Genomic DNA, 12,864 nt, shown 5'->3' on the forward strand with positions numbered 1-12,864 from the left:
TGCAATCGGATATATGATGAAATCAAAATGCAATAACGAAACGACAATAATAAAATAATAAAACGACACGTGGTTACCAACCTATCACGAAAAATAAATAGATCACTTTCTTCCGTCTCCTTACACAAAGCTGAAACACTCTCTTAAATTATATGATATGCCATGAAAAAGGAAAAAGAAAAAAAATGAAACTATTTTAACGAGTTTTCGTCATCTTAATAAACCAGTCACTCAAATGCGTAATTATAATGATACCAGAGACGACTTCGCGAAGGCGTCTAAAAATGTTCCAATGCTTTATTTGGACAAATTTATAGATATTCCTTGAACATTTTTAAATTTTTAAACACAAATTTTCCATTACTTCTGTTTATATTAAAGATTGATTTGATACGCAACAATGGGTAGAAGGTATGAGACAAGGATTGCCATTGTTGTTTTCCTTAAACACGTGAAATAGGCCAACGATAAAGGAAATATTGTCAATTTTATGGCGAATCATTTTCACACCAATAGTTTAGTTCTCTAGACAATCAATATTTAGACTATTTATCTGTCAGTGCGCCAGATTTCAATTTCATATATGCGTTTCTTTTAACATTAAATAATATTTGTTCCCATTCATTACTATTGCTTTTTTTCCCTTCTCTTTACTAAATATCGAGACACTTTTTATACGCTGGCTTGTTCTTGCGTTTTTAATTCCTGTTAGAAATTCTTTAACTATCATATCAGTTTTCACATATTCATTCTTATATTGAGAAATTTTTATGAAAAAAGTGTTTTCATTTTATACTTGTACCGTTCATTCCAAATGAAATAAAAATAATGTTAAATTTTTATAATTAAATATCATTATTACAGTATTGAGTAATTAAAAAAAAACATCAAATGAATATCGAATCTCAATAAAAAAAAATCATAATGAATTTAAAAGTAATAAAATTGTGTGATTTGTGGTTTTGAATAAGTAATTTTAAACTACACTTTTGTCAGTTTTTAAATTTTTAAAAATTCAATTGAATTACAGTTTAAACTGATGCTACAAGGTTCTTTTAACGTTAATTGCACCAAAACAAAGATATTTATCAAAAGTCTAAAAACAAACAACTGTATACAATTTAAATAGTTTTCAAAAACTGTTGAGTGCAGAATTGTATTGTCGTAATTTTGTCAGCAAAGAGTAAAGGAGAATCTTAAAATACTTCACGTCTTATAGCTCAAATTCTGACTGGGTGACGAACCTTTCTTTTACATGTATCGAAATATACTGCCTAACAGAGTAAATATCCACCATTAATTTATTTGTTAAAATTAAAATAAAATGAATGGAATCATATTTAGATTTTTTCATCCCTGTTATCCTTTCGACAGCTGAGTTCGGTCGGGAAAGGAGAGACCACTAGTAATTTAATTTCCTCTCTAATGAACAGATGGCAGCATGACGATGCCGACGTCGTAACTTTAGAAACGTTTGAAACATTTTCGAAATATTTATGAGAAGTTTTGAAAACATAAATGACACTTTAATATCAGATTAAAAAAAAACCATAAAATCTGGATGGGCTCTAAGCTGTCACTGAGGATAGAACCCTAGTTCTGTACAATGACAAAAACAAAACTCGTCATGCATTAATTCTTTTGATATTCAACGCATATCGCATTCAAAAATTGAAAAAAAAAGTTATGATAGTTTTTATGCTACCTTAAAGTTACGTTTCGCATAGTATAAATTTACGTTCCGTTAAGTTATTCTGAATTCATCGGAACGTAACAATTCAATGTTAGCGTAGAATAAAAACTATATTATTCACATCTTACAGTTCAAGAAACATTCAATAACAATAACTGTATTTTTATTCATGTTATCATTTTTATTTTATTTATTTATTTTTTTTAAATACGGGCCCTTGCAATTGTTTTTATATTTCTTAACAAACAACATCGAAGGGTATAATTTTCCAGCAAACAGACTGGAAAACATGCTAATTATTTTAACTATTTTTTCTCTCCCCTTTTTCGAAATCTTGTTTCAAAGAGTGAGTACGGATAGTAGAAATTTTATCGATCTTTTTATTGCTAATTATTCTAATTTCCACCTCTTTTCATTTTTGCTACACAGGCTCTTCCACAGTTTTGACCATCGATTTTAGTAGAGAAAATTGTGTATGCAAATATATCAGTCTATTTTTTTTGTCATCAAAAAGTTAGAAAACATTGCCCATAAAGTATTATTTTAATGGTAATAATGTAATCACAAGCAATCATGTAATCACAAAGATTTACTTATTTTTCTGTAGTATTCCCTTAAAATTTTTATTTCCTTCAGTTTTTCTTACCAAATTATTTATATTTTCTTTAAGAGAATTCTGTTAAAATAATACAATGTGAATTATAGCCCTAACCCTGAAAAGAGAAAGCATGGCGAAACTATTATACGGTAAAAATTTTAATTTGTTTTCAAATACATATAATATATAAATAATCAATGTAATTTCTTAAATGTAAAATATTTGTCGAAACACCACAATTTGACGAATGACCACAAACAACGCCCAAAAACTTGATTATTCATATTGTTTTAAAACCTATTTTATTATATTTTTTTTTACTTTTTATAAAATGCTTTGCTTACGCTAAAAATTTACCCTTTAAAAATTTAATTTCATTTTAAAAGTAATATTTTTTTAAGCGTTTTAGTCGTTGATTGAATGCCCCTTTTGCCTGAATTCACCAAATGGATATGGATTTATATTTGAATGTGATTTAGTAAGAACGTTATACTGTAATTAAGTAAATATATTCGACATAAATTGTTTTTAATTTTAAAACCTTGCGAAATTTTGCTATAAAAAACTAAAGGCAATGATAGGTTTGGGAATGTTTAAAAGTTGTCTTCGCTGTGAGTAAAGCATAGTGAAAATTAAATAAAAGTAAGAACAATTAATAGTTACTTAATTAAACTTGTTTTTTTACTACATCAGATAGTCTTATAACAATAAAAATGAGTTAGTCATAGATAATTATAAGTCATAGATAATTCTTAGAGAAGTAAAAAGAAGGGGTTCTGGTTGTAGACATGCGTATAAATCCTGCCTTTGGAGCGCCGTAATCCATGACACATTAGAAATTTGTAATACTTTTGCCTAATTTCTTTTTATCCTATTTGATAATTAAAACAACTCGTTATTATTCTAGATTAAAATTTAAATAAATTATATTCATTTGAAAATATTTAATTATCCTTCTGGTCCGAATGTTGATACATAAATTAATATTGATATATTTTTGCCCTCTTACAAGTTTAGCCAATTACATGACAACTAATCTATAATTTACAATTTTGTGATAAATCGTCAATTAATCAAATTCGAGGATCATTTTAAACGCAAAAAGAAATCTTTTTTACACTAATTATTGGGTTTCAACTCCTCATTAATTAAAGACTTGATATATTTCTTATTTAAAATCCTTGTTTAACAAGCTTTTTTGCATAATCAGAATTTGTAATTATGTTAATGATTATATTAATGATGTAATTAAATTAATTCATCAATCTTTGATAAAGTTTAAATTTTTAGTTGGCGGAGTTATTAAAAATAACAGTTCATTTATTAATAACTTTGATAAGAAATGCATACAATTTATTTAAGAACAAAATTTTTTTTATCTATAAATTAATAATCATGAAGTCATATAATGTAAGACTTTATTTCCAAATAGTTAAATTATAAATCTAATCTTTTTAAAAAATGATAAGCATAAATATTTTATTTATCAATTATATATTTTTGCCTATGAACAATAATAGATTGTTATTATCAGAATTCCAATGTTTATTGATTGAAATTGCAGATATATCTTTAAAATATGAAAATGAATTTGTTGATTACACAATCAAACTTTCATTTAAAATCAACTATCAACGAATCACACGATACATGATACGAAGGTTTTAAACTTAGAAAAAGGAGATAGAACATTTGGAGTTTTTTTTAAAAAAGAGATAGAATATGTGAAGTATATAAAATATATAAACATAGATATTTACTCTGATCAACAAACACTTTTTTTTATTTAATTTTATAACTTGCGTTGAACAGCTGACTCACGTTTGAGTTTTCAACTATATAAATGCTTGTCATTTGGAACTCAATCCAAAATGGATAATGGGTTAGAATCACTTTGCCGTCAAGCGACTCATAGGAGGTTTTCGTGGTTCTCCTCAAAATGTATCGAAATTAGGGTTATTTCCATCGAAAAGTCCTGCGTGAGGGCTAATTTGTCCCAATGCTTGATAAGTTCTCTTGTCTTCTGGGTTGGGTTCAAATTACTTGATAATTCATTTTTAACAGTTCGACGTTCAATGCCGGTCACAAGAAAAGGGAATTCCTGTATCCAGCATTGGAACAAACTAGCTTTCGTGGAAGACTTTATGTTCAATTAAACCCGCATTTGAGTCATATGGAGAGAAAAACAATGAAAAATTCTCTCGGTTAGCCCGATGGCAAAGGGATTCTGCGTCATCAACCATTTACCATTCTAAATATTTTATGTTAGCCAGTGGTCGGAACCAGTGAGGAATAGAATTCGAATCGCGAAGTCATCGTTGGAACTCGATCTTGGGTTGCCTCATAGAGTGGAGAGCGCTCTCACCCCTGAACCATCCCGGTTCCAACAAATACCTTAAACGCTTTTGTTCAGAGATTCACACATTGTTAATATAATATTTTCAGTGTTTGTAATAATTTATTCAGCTAGTAAAGAAAAACTTGGCCTATATAAGCTGCATATCAACTCGGAAGCTTCATTGTATTATTTATTAACAAATACTATGAATATATGTATATTCTAATTTTTTTATTGATTGTTTAGATTAGATTTCAACTTCAATAAACTTTTTTTTAGGATGGAAAAACGATTTTTTTTTTCACTTTAAAATGTTTTCCTCTTAGGAAAGAGTATTTTAAAGAGTTCTTAATTTTAGTTTACTATTTTAAGTACTGTGTTTACGTTTTAACATTGTGTGTAAGTTTACATTTTTGCTTGCCATTATTAGTGAAAATACTTTGTGCGGACGTCTCAAACCGAAAAAAGTTGCGTATTAATGAATGGTGTTTAAAACATTGTTTAATTTTTCTATTCAATTGTCTGTTTAAATTGAAATTTTTTTAGAAAAGAATTAAAATATTTTTAAATGAAGTGAATTAAGTACTTCTTTTATCCAAGCTTTATCGTTGACTGTTGCTTATAGCAATTTCAACAATAAAATCGATGACATTTTTATTTATTTCTGCTATCAATACAATAAACGGAAAAGAGTTTTCACCTTAATGTTTCTAAGTTATGTGTCGGGACTGAGTCATATTCCGCCTTAAAAAACAAGAATTCTGCGGCTATTTTTAAGAACCTTGTCCAACGCTTCAAAAAAATGAGTCTTTGTTGACCATATATCTACAATCCCCCTTTTTTCTCTTTTTGACATACTATTGAAATCTATATTTTGATGTCAAAAACTTATGCATTCAATTTTATTTTTTCCTTCTATCCCCTGAAAATTCCCAGTCCAGTCTACTCTAGGTATGTTTTTTAAATAAAAATAGCTGTTCAAAATAAATGTGTCAATTTCATCTTTTATTTCTGTTTTAACCAGGGCCGGATTAAGCGCACGCGGGGCCCTTGGCCATTCAAATTTTTGGGGCCCTTAAATTAAATTTTTTTTCTCGTATAGTTTTTATTTATTAAAATATTTATATATCTTTTCATTTAAGAAAGCATACTTAAAAGAAAAATAAATAGTAATAAATTAAATTTTACTTTATATTGTTAATATGAACTAAAAAAATTATCGTATTTTATTAATATATATTTGAAATTGATTTTTTTTTAAATCATTGTTTTTCTTAATTTTTTTAAATTTATTTTCAAAATTTTTTTTTAAGGGAGCCCCAGGCCATGGCCTAATGAGTAATCCAGCCCTGATTTTAACATGTGTTTATCACGACAATATCGTCATCTATTGTTATCTCACTTTATGAAAATTATTTTTTATTTTTAGTTTCTTTTTCCAATTTGGCATAGTGATGCTGCTAAGCAGAGTTCTGAGAACGAGATTATACTAATAATTATCGGTAATAATAACATCACATGGGTTTTGCTTGTACAATTAAAAGTTGAAATGAAAGAGGAAATAAATACAATACACATGATTCACGAACTTAAAATAAAATACCATAAACTAAATTGATTAGTCAGAAGAGTTCAATAATTCATAAGTTTATCAAGTATGAATAAAAATAAACAAAACAAATAGTGATGAGATGAGTTCAAGGTTGAGCTGAATTCTACCCGATTTTATTTGGTTTTGACCTCTTTTGATTATTTGATACTATTTTAACTATGCTCTCAAGCATTTTGTTTGAACCTACTTTAGAGCTAGAAGGTTAAACACAGATTTTTGTTTACGTTTACAAGATCATATCTGCTACGAAAAACATCATCATGGTTAGTTTAGTTTAAAAAAAAGTAATTAGCAATTTTTGTGATTCATAAAATTAGAGGTTACATTATCAAGTGAAATTGAAACTGAGGACTGATTTGGGGTTTGAAAGTAAGCATTTTTAATATTTTCTTCTCTTTACCAATATTATAAGTTTCGTAATTGTTGTAGCATTTTTATTCTCTTCGGAAACTGAGAATGCACTATTCGGTTCGCGAATTAATATATAAACTAGAAAAAAAAGCTATTAAATTCTGACAAATCACTATTGAGTGGGGTGTACAAAATATCAAAACTTGTTTGATTGCCTGTTGAAATGTAATAGTGCTTCGAATAAGTATCTTTCAACTCCTCCCTTCTTCTTCTGGCAATCAAACAGGTATTGATGTTTTGCTCATTCGCCTTCTCCTATTGTGATTTGGTAGAATTCGAAATCGTATTTGTTTTTGCCTCGATTAATAATTAATTGCTGCTCCGCGCATAAACTAGGGTTATTGCTTCGTATTTATCATTGTCATTTTTAAAAAGTCTCGATTTTTTCAAAAAAGCCAAAATAATATTCTTAATAAACTATTAAATTACTATAATTTTAAGTCAGCACATTTTGGTACATTATTTTAATCATAACGAATATCTTTCTTATCTTTATCTTAATTTTTTTAAATAATTTTAAAGATTTCAATTTAAATATTCAATTTTACATCTGGTATCTTTCTCTTATTTATTTTGTTAATTTAAACAACAACTTAAGCACGAGCAAATAAAATAAAGATCTTGAGAAAAATAAATAAAAATTTCTTCAACAATGGATCAATAGTCAATATTTATAGCAAATCAAAGAAGAAGAAAAAATGACTAAAAGAGCATTTAAAATTGCAATAATTTAAGAACAAATTGGAACTCGGGTAAAGTTAATAAAAAAAATTTTTTTTCATCACGTCAAATTTCAAATAAATCAATGAAAAATAATATCTGCGATAAAAATTCGGCAATTGTCTATTGTTAACAATATGTAAAAATTTGTAAATCAAAAACATCTCTTTAGAAAATTCCAATTAAAATTTCAAAACATGGCTTCCAGGTGCATTAAGTTCAATTTTTTTTTTATTTACCATTTGCTGATGAACAATTTTTGGAACCGTCTCAACTTTTCACGGTTTGATTTAGAAGAATTTTTGACGTTTAAAATATTTCTAAAGATCAAAACAGAATAGATAGAAATCGACATTTTTAAAAAAATATAATTACAAGAAATGGCATATTCATCAAAATTGTTAAGTACAAAATTTTTAAATGTTTGAAAACATTACTAAAACTTTGCATTTAATCTAATTTATTTTTTACTTTTTTATTCATAAAATTATAGAGATAAAATGACAGACAATGAATTATCCTAATAATATTTCATAGATAAAATAAATACTATATTTATGATTTTTATTTAATTTTATAAAATTTTATTTAGTTAGTTACATAAATATCGAAACTGCTCTAAAATGTAGTATATTTAAACTTGTTGTATGTCACATTAATAATTATTCTCATTTAAATCTAAAGCTTCTTATGAAATATGAAGATTATAATCTCTTAAAGATAAAGATAAAACATTTCATTTTTTTAGACATAACAATAATAATGAATTAGTTTTTTTCAAATCAGTTTAAATTTCATAAATCTTAAGTCTTGAATAAAAGGTCTTGATTGTCTTGATTTACAGATAAGAACATCCCTTAAATAAACTAATAAATCGCAAATTTTTTTTAAACAACTTTAATTTAAGGTTAAATTAATATTATTACCAACAAACATTTGAAGTTTAATATAATTTTTTATATGAGATTTTTTCTTCACTTTCTAGAATTTAACAAAGAAATTCTTGTCGTCTAAATTACTCTAGCATTTTCTAGAAAATTGCAATTTTTTTATTCAAATTTATCGCAATTGGCGAAGCCTAAAGTACGATTATTTCTCGCATATTGCAGTTCTTACTACACTCTGTTGCTGCCAAATGTAATGCAACCCTTCATCAGCACCTACAATTCGCGGTGCAGTGTGGGAACAATAATGTCGATTTCTCATTGCGACAGGTGAGCGAAATTTCAAAAAATTTACATTAATTTGGATTAATGTGTGTTGATTCTTTTGATAAGAAAGGAACAAGAAATTCTGAGACCAATAAATCGTATGCTTCTGGTACTTTTGTTTATCAAATTTCTATTTTCATATCCTGTGTTGTGTTTAGTTCTAAACTGTTTATGCTGGCAGCTGTATTTGTGCAACATAATACGAGATTTACTTGATATTCTGGATCCTTATACACTTGAAATAATAATCTTTCTATCCTTACTTATTGAAATTTGTAAGTATGATAGACAAACTTCGTTTGAACTAACATGAACTCATTTGATGAAATCACACCATCCTGTAGGTGGCATGGATGACAATTGTTGATATAAAGTTTATTTCGGTTTCCATTTACTTGTTTTTTCGATTAATTAGTTCAAATATCATAATTTTATGGCAAAATATGAACTAAAACTCTGATTAAGAGCTATATATTTTCCTTAATATCTTCGGTACATTGAACTCGAAATGGGACATGATTTAAACTGATATATGCTATTCATATGAAAATTAAGAGAATAATCACTGGTATTTAAGAAATATGAAAGTTTATCGTTTGCAGCCCTAAATCTTTGTGTGAGATCTTTATTTTCTTTCGAATATTTCTCTATAGTCCAGATTATACTTTCAATTTTTCATTATCAAAACACTTAGTTGGTGTTTTACAAAGGAAAGTTGTGTCACAATTTCATGTATTTCCTTTCTTATGTCGCCATACTAAGTATTGGAAATCGATTTTTCTAACTGAATAACATTTATGATTGTTCTATTATTTGTAAAAAATTCTTTGTTATGAAAAGATATTGAAATCTTTTTAAGTTTAATTACTTTTGCTTATATTTTTGTATTTATATTAATTCACTTTTCAAATTTTTTAAAAATTTAATAGTATCTTTAATTTTTGTTTTATTACTTATTCTCAATATGTGTAACAATAGCAGGGGTCTGTCTAGGTTTTTCTGAGAGATACTTATTTTGTGAAAATTTAGACATAATTTGCGAAAAATTAAAAATTATATTAAAAACATCAACACAAAAATGTGGATTTATCATTTCTTAAGGGATACAAAATTAAAATTTTTAAGAAAAAGTATTTTGTGAAACTACCGTTTTTCGTAAAGTTGAATTTGTGAAGGTACCGCTAAACGGTAGTAAATTCGCCCTGGATAGACCCCTGAAAAGTAAAGTATTTTTTAGTTTTTATAAAAAATTTATTACTGAAAATGGTTTACCTCATAACAAAAATATTGTAATATACAATTTTAAACATTAAGGAAGTAAGAAAATATGTAAGTTTAACAATTATGTTCTAATGTTATGTTTTTAAACTGATGGCAAAAATCACTGTAACCCTACTATAGTTAATTGATTTGAAAAATTAGTTGGATTTTTACTTCATTAACGTGCAGCAGAATAATATATTGGTTAAATTCTACAGCTAGTGGAGTGCTCTTCAAATCACCTTAGCTTTGAACTAGTAAATGTTCTCAAAACTGCTAAGTTTTTAATTAATTCAGTTTATTGTTTCCCATTACCATCAAAATTCTTTATTTGAAAGTAGTTCTTTTTCAATGTTTAACAAAATTTTGTAAGAAAAAATATTATTCTTGCACTGATTAAAATATATTGGATTAATCATTTTCAAGAACTTGGATACCAATGGGCTTCAAATTTGTCTAATTTTCAATTTCCTAATGTAGAATTGGGGAGATTTCTGCATCGTGATCTGTGGTAGAATAATCGCCAAATCTTGGAAACTTCCGGTCAGTGGCCAGCGAGAAACTAAAAAAAGCATCACAGAAAGGGGCCAACTCGAAAGGTAGGATAACTCGTAGCCACCCCCACATATTCTTTTTAAAAAAATTTGCAAGTTTAAAATCTATTTGGCACCTTGGCGATTGCAGTTGGTGTGACAGATCACGATAAGGAAATATTCCCGTATAATTTATATGAGTTTACATTTCAGTGAAAAAGTTTAATAAATGCAAGCTGTCAGCATGGTACCTACTGAATCGTTATAATTCTATACTCCACTACTGCATTAGTGTGACTAATTTAGAGGGAATATTGAGTATAATTCTTAATGTATTATGTTACATTTATATATACAGTTAAAAGGAAAAGAAATAAATACTAATGTTATATCAATATATATTGAATACTCACATTTTATGCTGGTGGCGCTATCCTTTAAGATAGGGACATCTGTTTTCACTGTAAATACCCTAAGTAGATTGGTATCAGAAGATATATTTTGATATGATTGACATAATCAATATTCAGGGCTGATTGCGCTCCGGAAAAAATCCGGATTTCCGGATTTTTCGCTAACAGTGATCCGGAAGTTTCCGGAGATCGAAGGTTCAGTCGTTTAAAAAAATCATTGATCACAGAAGTTTCCGGAAATCAAATTTTCAAAGGTGGAACTTAAAAATACAGTTTATTTTATTTGTTTGTAAGGGAGAGCCACAGATATACTTAATAAGCTTATATTCATGATTAATATTCATTTTTTATCAGTAAATAATTGTTATAATCATAANAATTCTTAATGTATTATGTTACATTTATATATACAGTTAAAAGGAAAAGAAATAAATACTAATGTTATATCAATATATATTGAATACTCACATTTTATGCTGGTGGCGCTATCCTCTAAGATAGGGACATCGGTTTTCACTGTAAATACCCTAAGTAGATCGGTATCAGAAGATATATTTTGATATGATTGACATAATCAGTATTTCATATTGAAAATTATTGTATACTGTAACCAGGGTACCATAGCTCGAAATAAATAGTCGATAATCTTAATTTTCCCCTAAAAATTTTTATGTATCCCCACTTTAATTAAACTCTATCATCATTTTTGATGCCTAACTTTTTAAATACTTTTGCTTCTGTAATTCAAAACTTAGCCCAGCTCTTTGATGAATGGAAAGTTGCAAGTAAGATATTTAATGCTCTATGTTTCTGTAGGCGTCCAGACTGGAAGTTAATTGTATAATGTCACATACTAGAAATCTCTGCTCGTATTGAAGGAGAGAAGTTATTTATCTTCCCTCCAGTGTTTTTGAGGATAGAATATTAAAATTAAGACTTGGTGAATCATTTTTGCAACTAAGAAAAAATATTTTGGTCCCATAGACATTTGACTGTTGCATTCTAATTTTTAATCCTGATATATTATTAATTACTACTTAAATAAAGATTTTATGTTTATCTGCTGTCCTCCAGTAGACTGATCATTAGACACGATTCCCAATAGATCAAGGTCAAGCATCACTGGCTGTGGGTTGAGCAGGTTCGCTGCCATTTTCATCAGTCTGTGAAGGGGACGAGAGTGCATGTTATCAGTCTTTGTTATACTGTTCAACCGCAAAGGGTTCAGCTTTGTGATCGGGCCACCGTGTTACCAAAACAGGGGAAACCATCCTTTCTGGTGAGAATCAAAATTTTGATGACAAGACCTGTCATCAAAATTTTGATTCTCATCAGGGTTTTTTTAGATTACACTCGGGGTTCCTTCCTAAACCATGTAGTTATAATGTAACATTAGCAAAGTACTATTATTATATGAATTCTGTATTATTCTTTAAATTTTGTTTTCTATTGCAGGATTCATCTGTGATGTAAATAATTCATAGTCTTATTTCTAGCTGTGTGCGGAAGAATGGTTGATTATTACGCTGCGTTAGAATTATCAAAATCCGCTACTACTCAAGAAGTTAAACAGGCGTAAGTGAATTAAAGTTAATGTTAATTTTTGAATTTTATTTAGTAAAATGTTATGGCTAAAATATAAAAATGCTTTTGTTAAATATGAGGTACATATATTTTTCAAGAACTGGTATACTGTTTTTTTTATGCATCCTTGCAGTCATGAAATTTTTGTATTTGTTGATACGGCCTCTCTGAGAACGAGCAAAGAATTAGCAAATTATATCAGGATTAAAAAGATTTGTGAAAATTCAGTTATAAATGGTCGTGACTTAGCTATTTGTTTATTATGTATAAAAACAGACAAAATATTTCATTAGTGCTACTATTTAAAATTTAGCAGTTCTAATTATATCATATACTTTTATAACCTTTTGGATGCAAGCTTTTATGTATTCTGTGTGTGATATCAATTGAAACTTGTTTTAGCAGGGTTTTTTCTCATTTAAAATTTTAGTTGTTCAAATAAAATTTCTCAATTTTTTAAAATATTTTGAATAATTTTTTCAATATAATTT

At 27.6% G+C, this 12,864-nt stretch overlaps 1 protein-coding gene across 10 annotated transcripts in view; it reads left to right on the forward strand.

Moving 5' to 3' along the window:
- Positions 1-12,864, forward strand: part of LOC107445799 (DnaJ heat shock protein family (Hsp40) member B6 mrj) — a 53,493-nt gene that overhangs the window by 13,777 nt on the left and 26,852 nt on the right. Inside the window, exons 1-4 of one of the 10 annotated variants that reach the window (XM_071181433.1) lie at positions 6,091-6,610; positions 8,482-8,586; positions 10,324-10,442; positions 12,245-12,364. In XM_071181433.1, coding sequence (XP_071037534.1) covers positions 12,300-12,364 — 65 coding nt within the window. In that variant the 5' untranslated portion in view covers positions 6,091-6,610; positions 8,482-8,586; positions 10,324-10,442; positions 12,245-12,299. Of the gene's footprint in view, positions 1-5,941; positions 6,611-8,481; positions 9,200-10,323; positions 10,443-12,244; positions 12,365-12,864 lie in introns of those variants that run through there. The other 9 variants (XM_016060284.3, XM_016060279.3, XM_071181434.1 and 6 more) reach the window with 9 other exon arrangements.

This window comes from Parasteatoda tepidariorum, chromosome 5 (assembly GCF_043381705.1).
Source record: "Parasteatoda tepidariorum isolate YZ-2023 chromosome 5, CAS_Ptep_4.0, whole genome shotgun sequence".
NCBI classification, from domain to species: domain Eukaryota; kingdom Metazoa; phylum Arthropoda; class Arachnida; order Araneae; family Theridiidae; genus Parasteatoda; species Parasteatoda tepidariorum.